General features: G+C 40.7%; 2 protein-coding genes and 1 pseudogene across 3 annotated transcripts in view; all 3 read left to right on the forward strand.

Annotated features, from left to right (window-relative positions):
• Window positions 1-26,280, forward strand: part of LOC120226068 (G-protein coupled receptor-associated sorting protein 2) — a 126,063-nt gene that overhangs the window by 18,944 nt on the left and 80,839 nt on the right. The gene's annotated exons all lie outside the window — the stretch shown is intronic.
• LOC120226069 lies at window positions 9,111-10,152 on the forward strand (annotated as a pseudogene).
• GPRASP1 (G protein-coupled receptor associated sorting protein 1) lies at window positions 20,626-24,834 on the forward strand. Its single transcript, XM_039224259.1, is given in 4 exon segments — window positions 20,626-21,109; window positions 21,112-23,046; window positions 23,049-23,075; window positions 23,078-24,834. Coding segments are annotated over 4 exon segments (4,203 nt in total).

Here is a 26,280-nt window from a genome sequence, read left to right on the forward strand (position 1 = left end):
TATATCATTTGAGAGTCCTTGGTTCTCCACATATAGACCAACAATTCTGAGTATTTGCATATTTAAACATATCTGCCAATCTGATAGATGAAAAATGGTATCACTTTGTTTTAATTTAAATTTTGCTAATAATGAAGAAAATATAAAAGCTCTGTTAACTCACAGAAAAGAATCAGATGAGGAAGATGAATTTCCCCTTTAAGAAAATGCAACTCAATTTGTAAGGAGCTAAATGCTTCTTAGCAACTTTTGGAGGGCTGTGGAAGAGTCTGAAAAGAAAACCTTTTTTTTTTCATGAACTTAAGATTCTTAAGACATGCAAAGAAAAGATAAGCATTCTTATAGTGCTAATAAATTTGAAAGTTTACTATTATGAATTCTAAGATCTTTTATTATTTTAATTGTTTCAAATATGTGGAGATATGTTCAGATAATTATATAAATCATCAAAAATAGTGTGATAAATGATGATTTAGCAGTAAGATTACTAAACTTTTCTAAAGAGAAGGAGCACAAGGGGAAATTATCAACTTATTTATATATGAGGCAGAATAGAAGAAGAGGTGAAACTTAAAAGCTGACAGTAGTCAAAGATCAAAAAGTGGAGCCAGCTTTTTTGTTACACAGACTATAAAATATCTGTTTTGTTTACCAGTCATAACTAAAGCATATACAGATAGGTTTCCATTGTGATTGAAGCAAAATGTCAATTTTGGTTGATCAGATTTCTCTGAAATACATACTTTTGCTCTGTTATCTTTGTCCCAAAAGCTAAATGTACAAGTATACCCTGGAGTTGCAAGGATTCAATAAATCAATGGCATGGATATCTTGAGTAATTTAAATATTGGCCCCATTACATCAATAACAGAGTTTGGCAATTAATATAATGAATACCATATATTTTCCTTTAGCACTTTTTAGAGCAAAGTTTACTTAATTTGGTTTTAAAAGTAGTGACATGTTTGAAATGATACCATCAGTAAGGTAAAAAGATGACTCACAGCATAGGAGAAAGTTTTTGCAAATTATATATATATATAAAATATGTATCGAGTACACATAAAGTTTATTTATTTATTTATTTTGAGAGAGAGAGAAGGAAAGATTGTGCATGCATGAATGAGGAGGGCAGGGGCAGAGAGGGAGAGACAGAGTCCCAAGCAGGCTTCACACTCAGCTTAGCGTGGACCCTGATGCAGGGCTTGATCTCACAACTGTGAGTTCATGACCTGAGCTGAAATCAAGAGTAGGGATGCTCAACCAACTGAACCCACCCAGATGCTCCTATATTTGATCTTTATCCATGATTCCTGGCTCACAGCTCACAGAAACCCTTGAAACTTCCTGAGTGATAAGAGGAATGGGGGCATCTTTTGTCATAGTATCTGGTCTCTTGTCCTCAGTTCCTGAACTCCACTTAAGAGCCATTAACATGAAATGGGTGTCATGTTATTCATAATAAGCACTTTTTTACCACAACTGGCTTTATGTTAATGAAATAACTTTTAGAAAGCACCTAAGGATGGTGGCTGGTTTCAGAGGAACCAGCCCTGTGGTAGAAGGTTAGAACTTTTAGTCCAATGCCCTATTCTCACATCCCACCCCTACCTCCTGGAAGAGGAGATGGCCTGGAAGTTGAATCAGTCCCCAATGACCAAAAGTTTAATCAATCATGCCTACATAATAAACCTCCCAAAAAGGGCTCAGAGAGCTTCTGCATTGGTGAAAATGTATTCTGGGAGATTGGATCACTGGGAGAGAGCATGGGAACTCTGCACCCATTCCCCATACTTTTCCCTACGCATTTCTTCCATCTGGTTGCTCATGAGTTATATCCTTTTATGAAAAAATGATAATCCAATAAATAATTTTTTTCTATGAGTTCTGCGAGCTGCTTTATCAAATTAATCAAACTTAAGGAGGGGGTTGTTGGAACCTCCCATCTATATAGCCTGTCAGTTGGAAGCAGATATGGTAATCTGGACTTGAGACTGACATTCAATGGTGAGGGGGGTACCGTCTTGTAGAACTGAGCCCTTAACCTGTAGGGTCTGATGCTATTTCCACATAGATAGTGTCAGAATTGAGTTGAATTGTAGGGCACCCTGCTGGTGTCCAAGCATCTCTCACTGGTGTGGGACCCCTCCCACACACACATTGGAATTGCTGCCAGAATACCTTTACTTTGAAATAAGAAGAGGGGCGCCTGGGTGGCTCAGTCAGTTGAGCCTCCAACTTCGGCTTATGATCTCGTGGTTTGTGGGTTCGGGCCCGTGTTGGGCTCTGTGCTGACAGCTTAGAGCCTGGAGCCTGCTAAAGATTCTGTGTCTCCCCCTCTTTGCCCCTCCCCCAGTTATGCTCTGTCTCTCTCTCCCTCAATAATAAATAAACGTCAAAATGAAATTAGGAAGAATGAGTGCCAACTTTGTTTTTTTTTCAAGATTATTTTATTTGAGACCCCTTGAGATTCCATATGAGGTTTAGGATATGTTTTTCTATTTTTGTAGAATATATCATTGGGACTTTGATAGGGATTGCAGTGAATACAATAGATCATTTTTGGTAGTATTGAAATCTTAGCAATGTTAAATCTTACAGTTGATGAACATGAGATGTGTTTCCATATATTTATATCTTTAAATTTGTTTCAGCAATGTTTTGTGTTTTCAGTGTACAGTCTTTGGTCTACTTCATTGTGTTCTTATGTATCGTGTTGTTTTGATGCTCTTCTAAATGAAATGGCTTTCATAATTTCTTTTTTATTTTATTTTATTTCTTAATGTTTATTTTTGAGAGAGAGAGAGGTTGAGAAAGCAAGCATGGAGGTGGGGAGGGGGACTGGGGCAGGGATGGGCAGAGGATCCAAAGTGGTTCCTTCTGACAGCAGAGAGCCCAATGCAGGGCTTGAAGTCACAATCCAGTCAGACTCTTTACTGAATGAGCCACCCAGGCGCCCCTCTTAATTATTTAGATTGTTCATTCTTATTGTATAGAAATACAACCGATTTTGATGTGTTGATATTGAATCCTGCGACTTTGATGAATTTTTATTTTAGCTTTAAGAGGTTGTGTTTTTTTTTAAGAATCTTTGTGGTTTTCTACATATATGCCATCCATGTGAGCAGAGATCATTTTGTTTCTTCCATTACAATTTAGATGCCTTTTTTTCTTTGTCTTGACTTATTGTTACAGCTGAAACCTTTAATACCATGTTAAATAGAAGTGGGGAATGTGGATATCCTTGTCTTTCATAAAAAAAGAAGCTTTAAGTCTTTGACTATTGAATATGATGTTTAGATGTGGGCTTTCCATATATGGCCTTTACTCTGTTGAGGAAGATTCCTTCTATTCCTGGAGTGTCAAGTGTTCTGATGAAAGGGTGTTGAATTTTGTTAAGTGATATTTCTACATGAATTGACAAGATATGTTTTTTGCCTTTATTTTGTTAATGTGTGTTGCAACGACTGATTTTTGCATGTTGAATCATCCTTAAATTCCAGAAGTAAACCCCAGTTGGCCATGATAACTTGGTGGGGGTTTTTTATAGCATTTTGATGGAGAATTTTTTGAGCATCATTTTTTCTTTTCTTTATTTTTTAAATTAATTTATTTTTATTGTTTTTCTTTTACAATTTATTGTTTAGTTGGTTTCCATATAACACCCAGTGCTCATCCCTACAAGTGCCCTCCTCCATGCCCATCACCTCCCTTCCCCTCTCCCCCTCTCCCATCAGCCTTTGGAGACATGTCGAGTAAGAAAATGCTGTGGTTGAGATCAAGGAGGTTGTTTCCTGATTTCTCCTCTAGGATTTTGATGGTTTCCTGTCTCACGTCCTTTAACAATTTTGAGTTTATTTTTGTGTATGGTGTGAGAAAGTGGTCTAGTTTCATTCTTTTGCATGTTGCTGTCCAGTTCTCCCAGCACCATCTGTTAAAGAGGCTGTCTTTTTTCCATTGGATACTCTTTCCAGCTTTGTCAAAGATTAGTTGGCTGTACACTTTTGGGTCCAAATCTGAGTTCTCTGTTCTATTCCATTGGTCTATGTGTCTGTTTTTGTGCCAATACCATACTGTTTTGATGGTTACAGCTTTGTAATAGAGGCTGAAGTCTGGGATGGTGATGCCTCCCGTTTTGGGTTTGTTCTAGTTTTGAGAAGTATGCTGGTGCAATTTTGATTGGGATTGCATTGAATATGTAGATTGCTTTGGGTAATAATGACATTCTAGCAATATTTATTCTTCTGATCCATGAGCATGGAATGTTTTTCCATTTCTTTGTGGCTTCTTCAATTTCCTTCATCAGTTTTCTATAGGTTTCATCATACAGATCTTTTACATCTTTGGTGAGGTTTATTTCTAGGTATTTAATGTTTTTTTTTTTCCAATTGTGAATGGGTTCAGTTTCTTGATGTCTGTTTCTGTTGCTTCATTTTTTGTGAATAGAAATGCAACCAATTTATGTATGTTGATTTTGTACCCTGCAACTTTGCTGAATTCATGGATCAGCTCTAGTAGGCTTCTGTTGGAGCCTGTCTGGTTCTCCATGTAGAGTATCATGTTGTCTGCGAAAAGTGAGAGTTTGAATTCTTCTTTGCCAATTCTGATGCCTTTGATTTCCTTTTGTTGTCTGATGGCTGATGCTAGGACTTCAAGCACTATGTTAAACAACAGTGGTGAGAGTGGACATCCCTGTCATGTTCCTGATCTCAGGGGGAAAGCTCTCAGTTTTTCCCCGTTGAGGATGATGGTAGCTGAGGGCTTCTCATAGATGGCTTTTATGATGTTTAAGTAAGTTCCTTCTATCCCAACTTTCTCAAGAGTTTTTATTAAGAAAGGATGCTGTATTTTGTCAAATGCTTTTCCTGCATCTATCAATGGGATCATATTGTTTTTATCTTTTCTTTTATTGATGTGATGTATCCCATTGATTGATTTGTGAATATTGAACCAGCCCTGTAACCCAGGAATGAATCACAATCGATATTGGTGGATAATTCTTTTTATATGCTGTTGATATTCGATTTGCAAGTATCTTGTTGAGTATTTTTGCATCTGTATTCATCAAGGATATTGGCCTATAGTTCTCTTTTCTTGCTGGGTCTCTGTCCAGTTTGGGAATCAACATGATGCTGGCTTCGTGGAATGAGTCCATAATTTTTCCTCCATTTCTGTTTTTTAGAATAGCTTGAGAAGAATGGGTATTAACTCTCTTTTAAATGTCTGGTAGAATTCCCCAGGGAAGCCATCTGTCCCAGGGCTCTTATTTGTTGGGACATTTTTGATAACTGATTCAATTTCTTCACTGCTTTTGGGTCTGTTCAGATTTTCTATCTCTTCCTGTTTGAATTTTGGTAGTGCATGCGTGTTTAGGAATTTGTCCATTTCTTCTAAGTTGTCCAGTTTGTTGGCATATACTTTTTCATAGTATTTCCTGATAATTGCTTGAATTTCTGAGGGATTGGTTATAATAGATCCATTTTCATTCGTGCTTTTGTCTATTTGGGTGCTCTCTCTTTTCTTTTTGAGAAGCCTGGCTAGAGGTTTATCAATTTTTTTTATTTTTTCAAAAAACCAACTCTTGGTTTCATTGATCTGTTCAACTGGATTTTGTTTTTTGGATTCTGTATTGTTTCTGCCCTGATCTTTATTATTTGTTTTCTTCTGCTTGTTTTGAGGTGTTGCTGCTGCTCTGCTTCTAGTTCCTTTAGGTGCACTGTTAGATTTTGTTTTTTCTAGTTTCTTGAAATAGGCTGGAGTGTAATGTACTTTCCTCTTAACACTACTTTGCTGCATCCCAAAGTGCTTGGATTGTTGTATTTTTATTTTCATTTGTTTCCATATATTTTTAAATTTCTTCTCTAATTGCCTGATTGGCCCATTCGTTCTTGAGTAGGGTGTTGTTTAACCTCCATGTTTTTGGAGGTTTTCCAGACTTCTTCCTGTGATTGATTTCAAGTTTCATAGCATTGTGATCTGAAAGTGTGCATGGTGTGACCTCAATTCTTTTATATTTATTGAGGGCTGCTTTTTGACCAAGTATGTGATCTATCTTGAGAATGTACCATGTGCAATTGAAAAGAAAGTGAATTCCATGGCTTCAGGATGTAGAGTTCTAAATATATCTGTCAAGTCCATCTGGTCCAATGTGCCGTTCAAGTCCATTGTTTCTTTTTTTTTTTCTTTTTTAAAATGTTTTATTTATTTCTGAGAGAGAGAGAGACAGACAGACAGACAGCTTGAGCAGGGGAGGGTCAAAGAAAGAGGGAGACACAGAATCAGAAGCAGTCTCCAGGCTCTGAGCTAGCTGTCAGCAAAGAGCCTGATGCGGGGCTCGAACCCACAAGCCATGAGATCATGACCTGGGCCGAAGTCAGACGCTTAGCTGACTGAGCCACCCAGGAGCCCCCAAGTCCATTGTTTCTTTAGTGATATTCTGTCTAGTTGATCTATCCATTGCTGTTAGTCAAGTATTAAAGTCCCCTGCAGTTAGCACATTCTTATCTGGAAGATTTTTTCTGTTTGTGAGTAATCATTTTATGTATTTGGGTGCTTCCGAATTCGGTGGGCAGATATTTATAATTGATAGCTCTTCCTGATGGATAGACCCTGTAATTATAATGCCCTTACTCATCTCTTGTTACTGCCTTAACTTTAAAGTCCAGTTTGTCTGATATAAGTATGGCTACTCCATCTTTCTTTTGATTTCCAGTGTCATGATAGATATTTCTCCATTGCCTTACTTTCAATCTGAAGGTGTCCTCAGGTCTAAAATGAGTCACTTGTAGACAGCAAATAGATGCATTTTTTAAAATCCATTCTGCTACCCTATGTCTTTTGATTGGAGCATTTAGTCCATTTATATTCAGTGTTATTATTGACAAATATGGATTTAGAGCCATTGTGTTCTCTGTAGGATTCATGCTTGTAGTGATGTCTCTGGTACCTTGTGTTTCTTGAAACATTTTCCTCAGAGAGTCCTCCTTAGGATTTCTTGTAGGGCTGGTTTAGTGGTGATGAATTCCTTCAATTTTTGTTAGTTTGGGAAAACATTTATGTCTCCTTCTATTCTGAATGACACGCTAGCTGGATAAAGGATTTTGGGATACATATTTCTGTCCTGCCAAGTTTCAGGAGATAGGTCTGCAACCACCCTGATATGTCTCGCTTTGTATGTTAGGGTCCTTTTATCCCTAGCTGCTTTTAGAATTCTCTCTTTGTCCTTATATTTTGCCAGTTTCACTATGATATGTTGTGAAGAAGATTGATTCAAGTTACATCTGAGGGGAGTTCTCTGTGCCTTTTGCATTTCAATGTCTGTTTACTTACCCAGATTGGGGACGTTCTCAGCTATAATTTGTTCAAGTACCCCTTTAGCCCCTTTCTCTCTTTCTTCTTGAGGAATTTCTATGATATGGATATTCTTCTTTTGATTGACCTGAGCAGAAGTCAGACGCATAACTGACTGAGACACCCAGGCGCCCCTTTCCTTGTCTTTTAAAAAATGTTAATTTTTAGAGAGAGCGAAACAGAGAGAGTGTGTGTGCATGTGAGGGGAGAGGAACAGAGAGAAAGCGAGAGAATCCCAAGCAGGCTCTGTGCTCTCAGTGAATATCTCAAGGATCCCATGAACTGTAAGATCATGACCTGAGCTGAAATCAAGAGTCAGATGCTTAATCAACTGAGCCACTCTTCCTTGCCTTTTTTGAGCTTTATAGTATTCCTGCATTTCTTGGCTCATGGCTCTTTCCTTGCATCACTCTAACCTTTGATTCCATTGCCCTATCTCTTTCTTCTTTTACCTTCTTGTTACTCTTCTAAGGTTCCTACACTTGTATTGGGTCTATCTGCATAATCCAGGAGAATCTTCCCATTTTAAGAGCCTTAACTTAATTATATTAGCAAAGTAGCTTTTTGCCCTGTAAAGCAACATACTGATAGGTTTCAGGGATCAAAACATTGACATATTTAGGAGGGGGCATTATTCAAACTATCACACTATTTACAGTAAAGGCAGTGGTCACAGAAACCGTAAAGCAAGTTCCAGATGGGTAAATAAATGCTGTGGTAAAGCAGGCTACTGATGGGGCCCCTGGGTGGTTCAGTCAGATGAGTGTATGACTTCAGCTCAGGTCATGATATCCTGGTTTGTGAGTTCGAGCCCCGAGTCAGGCTTTTTGCTGACAGCTCAGAGCCTGGAACCTGCTTAGATTCTGTGTCTCCTTCTTTCTCTACCCCTCCCCTGCTCATGCTCTGTCTCTCTCTGTCTCTCAAAGATAAACAAACATTAATTTTTTTTTAAAGGAGGCTACTCATATACTTTAGTTTTGGGCATTATATGGACATCTTTTGCAGATTTCCAATCAATCATCTTCATGTCACCATCCATGAATTCATAAAATGGTATATTATAATAAGTAAAAATAGATGAGTGTCAGATTCCCCAGATTTCCATAACAAAGTGAAATTTGGCCATTATAAGTTTTACCTCACCATGAATGTTAGAGTAACTTGGAAACATGTCCTTTGATGGATCTCCTATAAATATGATAGGGGTTCATTTTAACACTCTCTTTCCCATGAGTTGTCCCCAAATTCATTGTGTTGGAGCACTAACCTCTGGTATCTCAGAAAGTGATTATATTTGGATAAAGGGCATTCAAATAGGTGATTAAGTTAAAATGAGGCTATTGGACCGGGGCCTAATCCATTCTGACTGGTATCCTTATAATGTAATTTTTAAAAAATTAATGTTTATTTATTATTGAGAGACAGAGAGAGAGAGAGACAGAGCATACTTGGGGGAGGGGCAGAGAGAGGGGGAGACACAGAATCCGAAGTAGACTCCAGGCTCTAAGCTGTCAGCACAGAGCCCGACGCAGGGCTGAACTCAAGGAATTGATTTCTTGGATACAGCACCAAAGCCACAGGCAACAAAAGCAAGAATAGACCAATGAGATTATATCAAACTCAAAAAAAAAAAAAAAACTTATGCACCATAAAGGAAATAATCAACAGAATGAAAATGCAAACTACATCTAGAAATTGTACAGTGTTTCCGGCTCTTCTCAGTTGTAGAAGCTCGTAAGTTTCCGGGGAGACTCGGGGACTCTGCGTCTTTCTCGCTCTGTTCCGCTCGCCTGGTGCGGCGGGGCAGGGTGCTGAGCTAGTCATGGCGTCCCCCTCTTGGAGACTGCAGACTAAACCAGTCATTACTTGTTTCAAGAACGTCCTGTTGATCTACACTTTCATCTTCTGGATCACTGGTGTTATCCTTCTTGACATTGGCATTTGGGGCAAGGTGAGCCTGGAGAATTATTTTTCCCTTTTAATTGAGAAGGCCACCAATGTCCCCTTCGTGCTTATTGGCGCCGGCACTGTCATTATTCTTATGGGCACCTTTGGCTGTTTTGCTACCTGCCGAGCTTCTGCATGAATGCTAAAACTGTATGCAATGTTTCTGACTCTCATTTTTTTGGTTGAACTGGTTGCTGCCATCGTAGGATTTGTTTTTAGACATTAGATTAAGAACAATTTTAAGAATAATTATGAGAAAACTATAAAGCAGTATAACTCTACAGGAATTATAGAAGTGATGCTGTAGACAAGATTCAAAATATGTTGCATTATTGTAGTGTCACCGACTATAGAGATTGGAAGGATACTAATTACTACTCAGAAAAAGGATTTTCCAAGAGTTGCTGCAAACTTGAAAATTGTTCTCCACAGAGAGATGCTGATAAAGTAAACAATGAAGGTTGTTTTATAAAGGTGATGACCATTATACAGTCAGAAATGGGAGTGGTTGTGGGAATTTCCTTTGGAGTTTCTTGCTTACAGCTGATTGGAATCTTTCTAGCCTACTGCCTCTCTCGAGCCATAACGAATAACCAGTATGAGATAGTGTAATCAGCAAATCACAGGCTTACTCCTCTCCAACTTTAAGGACATTTACATTCCCTCCTGTGAACTATGAGATTGCCTGGACGGAAGACAGTTTAACACTTCTTACCAAATAGATCAAAAAATTACATCAATAGGCCGACTCAGTCAAGACATTTGTTCAATATAGGTTCACCTTCTGGCCCATTCATATTACATCATTGAAACCCCTGTATCACTGTGAAACACTGGAAGAGCTAGTAAATTGTAAATGAAAAAAAAAGAAAAGAAAATGCAAACTACAGAATGAGAGGAAATGGACAGCTAATACCCAAAATACATAAAGAATTCCCACAACTCAATAGCAAAAAATGAAATATGAAAAGTAGGCAAAGGGGTTGAGTAGACATTTCTCTAAAGAAGACAAACAAATGGCCAGGAGGTGTATAAATAGGTGCCCAGCATCACTAACCAGCACAGAAATGCAAATCAAAACCAAAATGAGATACTACCTAATACCTATTAGGATGGCTATTATAACAAAAAATCACAAGTGTTAGCAAGGATTTGAAGAAATTGGAATACTTATGCATTGTTGGTGGGAATGTAAAATGGTGTATGTAACATGGTGCAGCTACTATAGAATACACCAGCAATTTCATATCTGGGTATACATACATCCAAGATGATTGAAATCAGGATCTCAAAGGGATTTCTGCTCTCTCTTCAAATATCCAAGATATGGAAACAACCCAAATGTCTGTTAACAAATGGACAAAGAAAATGTGGTATATATAGAATTGAATATTATTCAGCCTTGAAAAAGAAGGAAATCCTGCTATGTATGACAGCATTGATGAACCTGTAGGACATTATGCTAAGTGAAATAATACAGTCACAGAAGAACAAATACTACATGATTCCACAGCATGACTGTGGCATAGTCCATATATGTGTGGTATCTAAAGTTGCCTACTCTATTTGAGTGGTAGTTGCCAAGGGTTGGGAGGAGGAAGAAATGGGGAGCTGTTGGACATGTATAAAACTTCAGGTATGCATGATGAGTACATCCTAGAGATCTATATATCAAAATGCTTGTGCTTAACAATACAGTATTGTGCACTTAAAGTTTAGTTAAGAAGATAGATCTTATGTGTTCTTACAACTACAGCAACAACAACAACAATGGGGCGCAAGTAAATTTTTGAAAGTGATGTATATGTTGTGATGATGGTTTCATGAGTATTATGCATATGTTCAAAGTAACCAAATTGTATACGATAAATATATGCACTTTTTAATATGTCAGTTATATCTCAAAAAAGCAATTTTAAAGAGTCATCATTACACTTAACGTCTTCAAGTTTTCTCCTATGTTATCCTCTAGGAGTTTCATAGTTTTGCTTTTAATATTTAGCTTTGTGATCTGTTTTGAGTTAATTGTTGAAGGGTTTAAGGTCTGTGTTTAAATTCAGTTTCTTGCATTTGGATGTTCATTTCTTCCAGCACCATTTGTTGAGTAGACTATCTTCATTATACTGCCTTTGTTCCTTTGTCAGATTAAAGATTAATGGACTGTATTTATGTCAGTATATTTCTGGACTCTCTATTGTTCCATTGATCTATTTGTCTATTCTTTTTTTAAAAATTCTATTAATTTTTTAATGTCTATTTAGAGAGAGAGAGAGAATGAGCAGGGGAGTGGCAGAGAGAGAGAGGGAGAAAGAGAACCTCAAGCAGTCTCACCACTATCCGTGCAGAGCCAAAATGTGGGGCTCAAATTCACAAACTGTGAGATCATGATATGAGCTGAGATCAAGAGTCAGACGCATAACCAAATGAGCCACCAAAGTGCCTCTGTCTATTATTTTGTCAGTATCACACTATTTTGATTACTGTAACTTTATAGTAACTCTTGAAGTCAGGTAATATCAGTCCTCTGACTATGTTCTTCTCCTTCAATTTTGAGTTGGCTTTTCTGGGTCTTTTGCATTTTCATATCAACTTTAGTATCAGCTTGTCAATATCCACAAAATAACTTGCTGGGGTTTTGATTGGGATTACATTGAATCTATAGACTAGATTGGGAAGGACTGACATCTTGGTAATGAGTCTTCCTGTCCTTGTACATGGAATATCTCTCCATTTATTTAGTTGGGATCTTTCTTAAATGGACAAAAAACAGTTCTGTGATTCTAATGATTGAGAGAGACAAGAGGAACTAATTTGAGCTGCAGAATCAAGGGATATGCTAGTTTAAAAGTTTACACGCATATGTATGTGGGAGGTGGGGGTAGGGCTGGAGGCACAGATGCTTCTGTATCCCTGACTTTATGCTTGGAAATTATTTTGTTCTAAGTTGTTCCATAGGTCCCAAGTATATGGTGGGTACAGGAGGCAGAACGGAACTAGGGCTCTTCCTTTATTAGGCTCTGAGGGTGGGGAACCTAGGGTTCCACAAGTTCACTATGTATTGGTTAACTTAAAGCATAAGAGTGGGACTTAGGGCAGGAGAAGGAAAAAGGAGAATTTAACTCAATTACTTAATTGAGTTAAGGGTCAATTACTCAGGTTAACCAGGACATTCTGAAAGGTAACTTCATGGATGGCAGTGGCCCAGTTCATTATCTGGTTGTTTTGCTAGTAGGTGGGTCATACACCTAGCCATATGTTTATTCAAGATGGATGTCTTTTCATGAATAGACACTTTTCCATTGAAAACATCCAGATGGCCTACAGACACATGAAAAGTTGCTCAATATCACTCATCATCAGGGAAATACAAATCAAAACCACACTGAGATACCACCTCACACCAGTCAGAGTGGCTAAAATTAACAACTTAGGAAACAACAGATGCTGGTGAGGATGTGGAGAAATGGGAAGAGTGGCTAAAATGAACAAATCAGGCGACTATAGATGCTGGCAAGGATGTGAAGAAACAGGCACCCTCTTTCACTGTTGGTTGGAATGCAAACTGGTGCAGCCGCCCTGGGAAACAGTGTAGAGGTTCCTCAAAAAATTAAAAACAGAACTACCCTATGACCCAGCAGTAGTGCTACTAGGAATCCAAAGGATACAGGAGTGAGAGACTCTTAAATACAGAGAACAAACTGAGGGTTGTGGGGGGGTGGTGAGGGAGAGGGGAAAATAGGTGATGGGCATTGAGGTGGGCACTTGTTGGGATGAGCACTGGGTGTTGTATGTAAGCGATGAATCATGGGGATCTACCCCCAAAACCAAAAGCACACTGTATACACTGTATGTTAGTCAATTTGACAATAAATTATATTTTAACAAAAGATGATGTCTTTTTTTAAAGCTTTTTGTTTTAATTCCAGTTAACATGCAGTGTAATATTAGGTTCAGGTGTAAAATTTAGTGATTCAGGAATTCCATACATCACACAGTGCTCATCACAAATGTACTCCTTAATCCCCATCACCTATTTAACTCATCTCCCCACCCACCTCCCTGATAACTGTCTTTTTGTCTCTTTGTTTTCTATAATTAAGAATCTGTTTCTTGGTTTGTCTTTCTCTCTTTTTTCCCTTTGCTCATTTGTTTTGTTTCTTAAATTCCACATGAGTAAAATCATGTTATTTCTCTTTCTCTGATTGACTTATTTCACTTAGCATTATACTCTCTAGCTCCATCCATGTCATTGCAAATGGCAAGATTTTAATCTTTTTATGGCTGAGTAATATTCCATTGTATATATACCACATCTTTATCCATTCATCAGTTGATAGACGCTGGGTTGCTTCTGTAATTTGGCTATTGTAAATAATACGTCTATAAACATAGGGGTGCTTGTATCTCTACAAATTAGTGTTTTTGTATTATTTGGGTAAATACCCAGTAGTGCAACTGATGGATTATAGTGTAGGTCTATTTTTAACTTTTAAAGGAACCTCCATAAGGTCTTCTACACTGGCTGCACCAGTTTTCATTCCCATGAATAGTACAAGAGGGTTCCTTTTTTCTCCACATTCTCATCAACATTTGTTTCCTGTGTTATTGATTTTAGCCATTCTGACAGGTGTGAGGTGATATCTCATTATAATTTTGATTTGCATTTCTCTGATGATGAGTGATGGTGAGCATTTTTCATGTGTCTGTTGGCCGTCTGGATGTCTTCTTTGGAAAATGTCTATCCATGTATTCTGCCCATTTTGAATTGGATTATTTATGTTTTGAATTTTTTTTAATATTTTTTATTTATTTCTAGGAGTGAGAGAGAGAGAGAGACAACGTGAGCAGGGGAGGGTCAGAGAGAGAGGGAGACACAGACTCTGAAATAGGCTCCAGGCTCTGAGCTGGCAGTCAGCACAGAGCCCGACACGGGGCACGAACCCACGAACCGCGAGATCATGACCTAAGCGAAAGTCGGATGCTTAACCGACTAAGCCACCCAGGCGCCCCATATGTTTTGAATTTTGAGTTCTATCCGTTCTTTATATATGGGATACTAACCCATTATTGGATATGTCATTTGCAAATGTCTTCTCCCATTCCATAAGTTGTCTTTTAGTATTGTTGTTTCCTTTGCTGTGCAGAAGTTTATGTTGCAGTAATCCCAATAGTTTATTTTTGCTTTTGTTTCCCTTGCCTCAGGAGAGAGGCTACTAGAACAAAGTTGGTACAAGCAATGTCAGAAAAGTTACTATCTATGTTCCTCTCTAGAATTTTAATGCTTTCAGGTCTCCCATTTAGCTCTTTAATCCATTTTGAATTTTCTTAAATGTATGATGCAAGAAAGTCGTCCAGTTTCTGTCTTTTGCATGTTGCTGTCCAGTTTTCCCAGCACCATCTGTTGAAGGGACTGGTTTTTTCCCTCACTGAATATTCTTGCCTCCTTTGTCAAGGATTAATTGACCATATACTTGTGGGTTCATTTTTGGTTTTTCTATTCTGTTCTATTTCCCTACATGTCTCTTTTTGTGTCAGTGCCATACTGTTTTGATTACTACAGCTTTGTAATAGAAGTTGAAGTCTGGAATTGTGATTCCTCCAGCTTTGCTTTTCTTGTTCAATGTTGCTTTTGCTATTTGGAGTCTTTTGTAGTGCCATACAAACCTTGGGACTATTTGTTCCAATTCTGTGAAAAATGCTGTTGATTTTGATAAGGATTGAATTAAATGTGTAGATTGCTTTGGGTGGTATAGACACTTTAACAATATTTGTTCTTTAATCCATGAGCATGAAATTTCTTTGAATTTCTTTGTGTAATCTTCAGGGTGTTTTTTTTTTTTTTCATCAGTGTTTTATAGTTCTCAGAGTACAGATCCTTTACCTTGTTGGTTAGGTTTATCCTAGGTTTCCTAGGTATCTTATTATTCTTGGTGCAGTTATAAATGGGGTTGTTTTCTTATTGCCTCTTTCTGCTGCTTCATTATTGCTGTATAGAAATGCAAGATTGCTGTACATTGATCTTGTATCCTGATCCTTTACTGAATTTGTTTATCAGTCCTACCAGTTTTTGGTGGAATCTTTCAAATTTTCTATACATAGTATAAGGGATGTCTTTTGAACCAGATGCCTTGGCAATTAAAGCTCAATGTCAAGCACTTACACTACAGACATTTAGATTTCAGAGGCTAGTCAGTGTTGCACAGGTGCTAGTGGAGATACTGGGGAGTGAAACTCTGGCTGTTGCAATCAGACTGGAATCTACTTTAGAAGGAAGTAAATAGAGGGGCACCTGGGTGGCTCAGTCAGTTAAGCATCTGTCATGATCTCAGGGTTCATGAGTTCGGGCCTTGCATGAGGCTCTGTGCTGACAGCTAGCTTAGAGCCTGGAGCCTGTTTCAGATTCTGTATCTCCCTCTCTCTCTCTGACCCTCCCCTGCTCACACTGTCTGTCTGTCTCTCTCTCTCAGAAATAATAAAAAGAGAGAGAACAAATTGTCCAACACATTTTCAAAGTCTCACATTAAAATCAGTCAACTTGTGGTAGATCCACTCTATTGTCAGTAAATATCTTGGAATCAATATTGGATCACCTTGAGAATTACCAGACAACTTTATGCTCATATGACCATAAAATTTTAGGATAAAAATTGAATAAAGAAACTACAAGTAAATATAGCTTCCACAAGAACAGCTATATTTAATGTTTGTTTCTACTGTATCTCTAGTGCCTAGGAAAAGTAAGTAGTTATATATATTTATTGAATGAATGGAAGACACCAGAGACTTTAAGAAAATGAAAGAACACTTCTTCAGGAAGGCAAAGAGATTCACACACCCACAAATCCTAACAGAGTTCATTCCCTTGTCAAGCCTGGCATTCCACCAAGAGAGTAATGTTATGGAGCAATGGAAAAAATGATCTACAATTCAGCTAAAGCCATTAAACAGCACCGTAAAATCAGCGCTGCTCTGATAATTGGCATCCATTGTCAGTTCAGATACTGTAAAGAATCCTCTCCAGATGTTTTTATCACCGAAATATTGCACAATTATAATAAATAGTTAAAAACAAGTAAAAGATGAAGTGAAAATATATGGAAATTCATGGTCAGAATATGGCTCTCTTTTCATTCTCAAAAACATCAATGATTTTCAATAGATAGGGACTTTCTCTAAGATGAACCTCAAAGCCATTGCAAAATGTTTCTTTAGTAAATAGAGATGAGCAGTGCTGGAAAGGGTGGTTATACTGGTAAGAAATGAACCCCCAACATGATCCTCCCAGGGTTGAGGCCCAAATAAAGAAAGTCAAATAGAATGGACTATCATGATGGTGAGTAAATTCAGTTCCTGCTGCTGCTGTAACACATTACCACCATCTTGGCAGCTTAAAATAACACAGATGTATTATCTTACAGTCCTGGATGTGGGGATTAAAAAAAGGATCCTACTGGTCTAAAATAAATGTGATGGCAGGGCTTCATTTTTCTGAGCAACCCTGAGGACAATCTGTTTCTTTGGCCTTTTCTGGCTTCTGGGAGCTGCCTGCATTCCTTGAGTCTTGGCTTTGTTTTATCTTCAAAGCCATCAATGGCCTGTCTAATCCTTTGTCATGCTGATTCACTGTGACACTGACTCTTCTGCCTATGTCTTGCAAATTTAAGTACCCTTGCAATTACAATGGCCAGGAAGAAACAGTTTATTCTTATTTTTAAATTCAGCTGATTAGTGATCTTAATTGCATCAGCAATTTTAATTCCTTTTGCCCTGTAACATCACATATTTACAGGTTCTGGGGAATAGGACATAGATATCCCTGAGGGACCTTTATTTAGTCTACCACAATGAAAGTGCCATTTAATTGGATTTAAAAGGTTTAAAATGGACCACCAAAAGGTCTGTGCTCAACCATAGTTGTGCTTAAGCACAGTTGCTCTGTTTGCCCCATGGAGCACAGAAAGGAAGGGCCCAAAACTAGAGGAAGGATGTAGGGGTAAAGGAATCAGAGGATTCAAGAACCACCAGGCTTCTGTCTTGGAGAAGTCGGTACATGATGGGGCCTTCTCCAAAGAATGGCTGGGGAAATTAGATAGTTGTGCATGGCAAAGTGGCTGAGATCCAAGCTGGTTCTAATCCCTGCCACATTTCCACATTGCCAAAGATCATGAGAGCTTGTATGTGACTGCAAGAGAAGACTTGATAGACAGGACAGTGGAAGGAGGAGGCAGGACTATCCTGACACCTGGCCATGGGGCAACAGACCCACAAGATTCTATGAACTGTGCAGCTCTGACAAGGGAAGATCCTCCATCTTGGGCAACTGTGAGGACTGCGAAATGGCAAAAAACATGTGACCAGTCTGAATTAAGGGGGGGGAGGGAGGAAGCGGTGTGGTAGAAAGAATGGGCACAGAGCAATTTTTTGTTTTCTCTGGCTAGAGGTGTAGGTCTGCCTTCCTTTAGAAAAGGCACAGTGGTGAGGGCTCCATGGGAGCCCCCTCCCACCTTAGCTCATCAGCCTCCAGGAAAGAGGGCAGGCCAAAAATGAGGAAGCAGAAGGTGCACCTACCAAGCAGCCTGGGGATTCTCACACACAGACGGGCTGTTGATTTCCATCCGCTGCTGCCTGCAGCACACTGCCACCATCACCACCTGCATCACCACCCCATCCTAGCCCCCACCGCCAGTTGTCCCCGGGTCCCTTTTATTGCAGTGCCAACAATGAGGGGGTGGTCGCCTAGAGGTCTGCAGAGGCAGTCTGCTGGGAGCCCGCCCCTTAGGCTGGCGCTCCCCCTGGCCCCGCCCCTTCTGGGTCGGAACTAGGGTGGGTCGGGGAGGGAACGTCGAGCTCATTCATGCCTTAGCCCTCTGCTCCCCTTTCCTACACCCTCGCTGTGAGCGGTTCCTGAGGCTTCCTGAGCAGCCCCAGCCCAGTTGGGTGCAGCAGCGGGGGGGGGGAGGGGGGGGGAGGGGGGCGCTGGGACGCCTCTTTGAGATTCTGGCCGCACGCTAGGTGGTGAGAATCCCAGTGAGGAGCTCTAAGAGGAGGGAGAGGCCAAGACCTGCACCTTGAGCCTGTGGAGACAAGTGGGGTGTGGTGGGGAGGGGTGGGGGACACCCACTGTAGTCCAGCTTACTGCCTGCCTGGACCCCAGCCTCTGGCAGCCTGCTAAGGAGGAGGCGATCCAGTCGTACCCGGTCCGTGACAGAGGAGCACAGTGCCATAGGACGCCTGACAAGGAGAGGCAGCGACCTGCGCGGGCCAGGCGCAGGGGCCAGGGGCTGGTCGGAGAGGCTCCCTTGGATTCTCTGGAGGTGAACTGCGCTGGCTACTTTGCAGCCAGCTTTTCAGGTGCCCACAACTCGTCCTAGACAGTGCTGTGTCAGGAGAGAGCTGTGGGGGCAGGGGAGGGAGGAGCCTGCTATAGAAGAAATGGCGGAGAGGGAAGCGGTGTCAGAGCTCTGTGCCCAACTGGCAGGGGAGCGGGGGCGGTTACCTCTGCTACTCTGGGCCTTGATTCTGGAAAGGGGCCTATTGGACCTCGCACCCTGGGTGCTGTCTCTTCCCACAGGTGCCTGGTTGATGGGAAATTTTCACCCTGCGCAGTAGGTCTGGCGGCTTCATCCCACAGGTTGCATCTGTAGAGGAGACATTTGAAAAAAGGAGGAGCAGGACAAATGCCTGAATCTGGAGGTGTATGGGAGGGGACATGAGCTTCACCCATTGAGTGGAGGCACAAATCAGAGCGGAGTGACTGTGACCAGAACAGGTCAGGCATCCAGGAATACCTTCTAAAATTCCCCCATTGTACTAGCTTTCTAAGCCCTTCCCTTGCCTTTCTTCCTCACCTTCACTCAAAATTGGTGGCAGAAAAAGATGCCCTAGAAGGTGAGGGTGAGAGAGAATTATATATGCCACTGCACAGTCTGTTTTCTGTAACATGCTAGGTACTTTACCCCACTTCTGTAGTACCAGTGCAAGGTCTGTGAACACCTAGTGTTGAATCCTCATAACTGGAGAAGGGAATAATGTAATGGTCAGAGTGTGATGTGAAGAGGAGCTGTTATGCAGAACCCTGAAACAGGGCCTAAATTAAGTGAGAATATTCTCTCAATAGGTCCCTAAATGTTAGATGACAATATGGATACTTTTTGGTGTTGGTCTGTCCTCCAAGCACTCAGTTGCTACCATTATTTCCTGAATGTTTTGCCTTTGTGTCTGTCCATAGAATTCCTTTAAGGCTGCTCACTTCTGTAAGGAAGGAGAGGAGGAGACTGGTTCAAATCTCTAGAGGTTGGTGTGTAGGTGGGTAAATCAGGGGAGCACTATAGAGTAAGACCATGGTAAGTGTCTTTGTTCCAAGTGGGTATAGGATCTCCTCCATCTCTCCTGCTTGCTGCTAGATTTGCAGCTGCCACAGCATCCCTTTTCCATTTCCTTCAGTAGATATTAGGACTATTTGGGTATGTGTGGATTGGCTGTGAAAGGGAGGAGAAAACCTCAGAGCATAGACATTGAGATAAGAAACAACAAATTGAACTCTAATGGTAAGAGATACTTCCATCAGGGGTCAGCATGCCCTTTTATCTCTCTGCAGTCAGGCTCCACTCTTTCTTTAATTTTTACTTATTCGTAGACTGCTTTAAGGTTTGAAAACACTGAAATCAAGGAAAGGAGGGGGAAATTGTACCACATTCATACAGGTTGGTATGAAGTGGGTACAGCTTTTGGTGGGGAAGCGGAAATCAACACTGGCCTAAGAGTGATTAGAGTAGTCCGGGGGCTCCTAAGTCTCTCCCATTGCCAACACTCACTAATTTCACACCTGTTTTGTAGCCGGCAAAGTAATGTGGCAGAATCTGGGGTAAAACATGTGAGGGAAATGAGGGTGACAGAAAGACTTTCTACTAATCCAACTGTTCCAATAAGCATTCAAGCCCCAATCTCTCTGTGTGAATCTCTGCACAATTAGAAGAGATTCAAAGCCCCATGTCATTTTTTTCCCTTAGATCCACCTCCAGTAGCAGCTCTGGTGGTGTTGGATTGCTGCTGACCACCACCCTCAACAGGTCTGCTCCTACCTGGGAACATTCATCATCCCTCAGCTTGGTTGTATCTCTGCTCTTTGTCTGTGATATTGACTGAGTCTAGGCTTCAGAAGGAGGTCAATTGACTGCTGGACTGGTGATTGACTCTAACTCTTGTTTGCAGCTATTATCATCTGAACTGAAAGATCACAGTGTGAAGATACAAAACTGTGAGAGATCTGTAGTAGAGGCTGAGACTGGAGTAGGGGTACTTAACTTGGCCTCCTCTGTAACTTATACCATGACTAGGGCTGAGATTGAACCTGCTGCCCAGGCGAAACCTGAAAAGAAGGCTGGAGAAGAGGTTGAGGGTGGGGCTGAAAGAGAGAATGAAGTGCCAGTGGTGGTCAGACCAAAGGTTAGGACCCAGGCACAGGTAATGCCTGGGTTAAGTCCTAAATCTGATGTCATGGTAGTAGGTGGGGCAAAGCCCAAAGCAGTAACCATGGCAGTAGGTGTGGTGCATCTTAACAATGAGGACAAGGTAATCCCTGGGGTGAAGCCCACAGATAATGTCCCTTCATGGGCCAAGATTGAATTTGATGGTAAAGAGATGTTGAAGACCGAGGGAGTGTCCCAAACCAATTCCATAGCCTGGCCACTTGTCAGTACTGAGTTTGAGTCAGTTGCTAAAATGAAGACCTTATCTATGGATAGGAAACTGATCGGTGTGGACACTGATTCCTTTCCTGCCACTAAGGTCAAGTCCCAATCAGGAATACAGCCTTTGGGTCAGAGGAGAAGTCCAATGTGGGATCCTGGTGGGGCCCCAGGCCTACATCCAAACAAGAGATCTCTCACAATTGTGATTTCAGATGGGTGGAAAGATCCTCTCTGAATTCCTGGTTCTGGAGTGGAGAAGAGGTCTGTACAAAGTTTTGTCCTAGAGACAGGGTAAAGGCCAGTGCCAGATCTAGACACATGGCCAAACAAGGGGCCATGTCTAGGCCCAACACCAGTCAGGAGTTTTATAATGTGTCCAGTTCTGGCTCTGAGGATGAATCTATTAAGACATCCTGGCTCTGGGCCAGAGAAAAGGGTAATATCTGTTCCATGCCCAAGGAAGAGACCAATAACAGGTCCAGGTTTAGGTCTAAGAAAGAAACCTTTGAGTCCAGTTCTGGATATGAATGTGAGTACAATGTGAAGTCCTGGTTCTGGACTAGAGAGGATGCCAAATGCAGGTCTAAACCAAGAGTCAGGAAAGGGACCAATGTTAGAGCCAGGTATAGGGCCAAGCATGAAGCTTCCATTGATTTTGTGTCTGGATCTTTAAATGTAGTCCAAAAAGAGTCCTGGTTCTGTCCTGGAGAAAAGGCTAATAACTTGTCAAGGCCCAAGTTCAAGAAAAAGGCCAGGGCCAGAATTATGGCAAAGGAAAAGGTCAAAACTAAGACCAGAGCTAGGACCAAGCCAGAAACCAGGTCTGAAGAAGAGGTCCTCATTGGGACCTAGTTCTGTGCTGTAGAAGAATCCAGGATAATAGGTGGGACCAGTGTCAAGTACAGTTCTCAAGTGGAGGATGATTCCATTTTTGGCAGTTGGTTCTGGACTGAAGAAGCAGCCAGTATGGGGACTGATGCCAGCAGTAAATCCAGACCAAGCACTGAGAAGGAGTATATTGGCAATTCTATGCTTGGCTCTGGGGAAAAGACCATTATGGAAACTGGGGCTGAGGCCACCTCCAAATCTATGCTAGTAGATGATAAAGAAAAGGTCATTGTTTGTTCCTGCTTCTGGGTTAGTGAAGAAAACAACCTAGAGGCTGAGAAAGAGACCATTTTTCAGTCCTGGTTTTGGATCAGTGATGAAGCCAGTATGGAAGTTGATGTTAGAGCCAGCTGTGCATCTAGGCTAAGGTCTGAGGACGAAGAGGTCATTGGTCCCTGGTTCTGGGATGGAAAAGTGGTTGATACAGAGGCTGAGTTTGGAGAAGAAGACAGGCCAGGGGATCAAGAAGAGACAATATTTGGGTCCTGGTTTTGGGCTGAAAACCAGGCCCAGATGGATTCTGGGTCTAAACTCAGTTGTGATACCATGCCAGGGGCTGAGGAGGAACCCGTTATTGGGTCATGGTTCTGGAATGGAATAGAAGCTTGTGTAGGGACTGAGGTCAGCAAAAAGTCTAGCTTGAAGGACAAGGAGGAGGTTATTTTATCATCTTTGTTTGGGACCACAGAAGAGGTCAGTATCAAGTATGGAGCTGGTGCCAGATGCAAATTTATGGCAGAGGCTGAAGAGATCAATAATGAGTCTTGCTTCTGGGATGAAGAACATCCCTTCATGTATACTGCCAAAGGAAGCATCTGCAAGTCTAGGCCTGAGGACGAACAGGATACTGTTAATTCATTGTTCCAGCCCAGGAAATACACAAGGCCAGAGACCATTATAGGGCTCTGGTTATGGGCTACAGAAGAGGTCAACATAGATGATGGGACTGGAGAAGAGACCACCCCACTGACTGAGGAGGAGAGCATGATTACATCCTGGTTCTAGAAAGGAGATGAAACCATTAGAGTGGCTAAAGACAGAGAAGAATCCAGGCCAGATGCTGAGCAGGAAGACATTGGTTCTTGGTTCTGGTCTGGGGAGGAGAACAGGCTCAAGACAGCAGCTGAAGCTAAAGAGGTCAGGCTGGCAGCTGAGGAGGAAGCTATTGTTGGGAAGAGATCATTAGGAAGGAGGCTGGCTTTACAACAAATCCAGTTCAGAGGCTGAAGAGGAGGAAGCCATTGTTGGGTCCTGGTTTGGGGCTGAAAAAGAGTCTAGTATGGAGGCAGGAGCCAGTTTCGAGTCCATGCCAGTGACTGAGGAAGAGGAAATCATTGTTGGGTCCTGGTTTTGGGCTGAAGAAGACAACAGTATAGAGGTTGGGCCTCAGGCAGTAGAAGAGAGCAGGTCAAGGACCGAAGAAGAAATCATTTTTGGATCCTGGTCCTGTGCTGCAAAAGAAGTCAATGTGGAAGCAGAGATGTGCTGTGCATTCAAGCCAGAGGATGAGGAGGAGGTAATTTTTGAGTCCTGGTTTTGGTCTAGAGAGAAGGCTATTAATGAGACTGGAACTGTTATTACTTGTGACACCAGGCCAGACAATGAGGAAGGGGCAGTTTTTGGGTCCTGTTTTGGAGCTAAAGATGAGGCCAGTAACAGGACTGACAATGGAACCATCTATGAGACCAGGACAGTAGATGAGCAGGATGAAGACATGGTGGGATCCTGGTTCTGGGCAGGAGATGAGGCCCATTTTGAATCAAACCCTAGCCCTGTGTTCAGGGCCACTTTCAGGTCTAGGTATTCATTTGAGCAGGAGCCTGATGCTTCACACAGACCCCAGAACTGGGAAGAGGTCACTATTCAGTTCAAGCCTGGTCCATGGGGTAGGATTGGCTTCCCATCTCCACTGCCCATTAGATTTCCAAAAGAAGCAGGATCTCTATTCTCTGAAATGTTTGGAGGAAAGCCCAAGCACATGGAACTTAACCCAGAAGGGGAAGAGCAGGAATCTTTGCTTCAGCCTGATCAGCCTGATCCTGAGTTCCCATTTCAATATGGTCCATCCTACAGGTCAGTAAAGGAAATTCGGGAACATCTTAGGGCCAGAGAGAGTGCAGAGCCTGAGAATTGGTCCTGCAGCTGTATACAGTGTGAGCTTAAAATTGGTTCTGAGGAGTTTGAAGAACTGCTTTTATTAATGGACAAAATCCAAGATCCTTTTATTCATGAAATATCTAAAATTGCAATGGGGCTGAGAAGTGCTTCTCAATTTACCCGAGATTTCATTTGGGATTCAGGTGTTGTCTCACTTATTGAAACCTTGCTCAATTATCCTTCCTCCCGAGTTAGGACAAGTTTTTTGGAAAATATGATTCACCTGCCCTCACTGTATCCAAATCTAAACATGATTCAGACATATGTATGTCAAGTGTGTGAAGAAACCCTTTCTTATAGCTTAGATTCCCCTGAGCAAATTTCTGGAATAAGGATGGTTAAACACCTCACTACAACTACTGACTACCACACACTGGTTGCCAAGTATATGTCAGGATTTCTCTCCTTACTAGCCACTGGCAATACCAAAACAAGGTTTCATGTTCTGAAAATGCTACTGAATTTGTCTGAAAACCCTGTCATGACAAAAGAACTACTCAGTGCTGAAGCAATGTCCGAATTTATGGGCCTTTTTAACAGGAAAGAGACAAATGACAATAATAAAGTTGTTCTAGCAATGTTTGAGAATATTGGTAACAATATCAAAAAGGAGACAGTGGTGTTCACTGATGATGATTTCAGTCTTGAGTCACTTATTTCTGTATTCCATGAAGTTGAGGAGTTTGCTAAGAAACTGCAAATCAAAACAGATAATCAATACGACCCTGAGGGAAACCAAAAAAAATCAGTAAGATTAATCATTTACCTTTGTCCTTATGTTCCTGAGTTAACAATTTCTTGAATAATAATGCTTTGATTTACATAGTTGGTTATGTTGTAATGTACATTTTTATTGCTAGCACTGACTTTGCCCAAATCTGTATGAGCTGAATCATTCTTCTGATGCCAGATGAATATTAGAATTGACAGAACATTTGTTAATGTTTGTGTTTTTGTCCAGATCATAATACATAGTATTTCAGCTAGAGTGAACTGAGCCATCATAAGTAAGGCAGCTATCCTTCTAATTGTTGTTCTAGTGTATTGATGTCTATTTGAGTCTTGTGTTTTCAATAACGTTCTGTGATAAAGTTGTCAGAAGTCACCCTTCTCCTTGAACTTAAAATATAGATGCAAAGATAGCACAGGAAAACACACAGGTAGTTAACATATAAATAATATGCTCCTTGAAAAAGCTTATTCTGATAACATTAAATGCAAAGGCTACCATGGGCTGCTACTCAGGGCATACCTCAGAGAAAAGGACTCAGTTAAGCTGGGCTCTGGAATATATGAAAGACTGGGTGGTGTGAAGAAAAGCATGGAGTTGGGAAGAGTTTTTCTATGTGAGTGAGTTACCCAGTCAGTCTGGAGTAGCTGGGAGGAGTGTATTAAGATATAGAAAGGATGAGGTAAGTTTTGAAGAAATGAGAAGTTGAATTTTGCAGCTCAAAGTATGGGTGTTTTGTTGATACCTCCTAAAAATTACTAGAATTAAAGTACAGAAAATTAACTGAGACAGGAAAACCATTTCTTCATAGTGGTGCCCATGGAAAATGTTATGGTGGTAATACCATACAGCCACTAAAAATGATGAGGTATAGATTTTAAAACTGAATAAGAAAATAATAAAGCAAAATATTTTATTTGGTAGAATAGTAAAGACTGGTATTATACATGGAAAGTGTAATTCCATTGTAAAAATATGTGTGTGTAAATAGACCAAATTTATGCAAACATTTTTGACTATGTAAAGCATAACAAAGGAATAAACAAGTGTGAGAGACAACTTCAAAGTGACTGGTTTGCCAAATAAAAATATATAATGAATTAACGGGTATAAACTTTAAAATTTCCAAAGTTCCTGAATTTATTTTATACGTTTTTCACATTCAAAAATGTAATACATATTCAGACAGTAGCGAAAGTCAGGGATGGGGGAGTGCTGGGCAGTCCAAGTTAAGAGGAAATCTGCAAAGTTTTATTATTTTCAGGAAGATAACCAGACATTGTGACCCTGTTATGTTTTGTTTATCAGGATGGAAAGTGGTATTTTTTCCTACCCGATTCTGATATGCAAGGTTTATGAAGGTAAGGCAAAATGGTAATTTGCCTACCTTCAGTGTTTGTTTTGCTTATCAATATTTTCCGAGACAGACTGTGTGTGTGTGTGTGTGTGTGTGAATATGTCGCCCGAGTATCATACAGAGTAATAAAAATCAGTTCGTCTCCAAGCTTCTTCCTCATC

The sequence above is a fragment of the Hyaena hyaena genome, unplaced genomic scaffold (genome assembly GCF_003009895.1).
Source record: "Hyaena hyaena isolate Hyena2069 unplaced genomic scaffold, ASM300989v1 scaffold_1578, whole genome shotgun sequence".
Taxonomy (NCBI): Eukaryota; Metazoa; Chordata; class Mammalia; order Carnivora; family Hyaenidae; genus Hyaena; species Hyaena hyaena.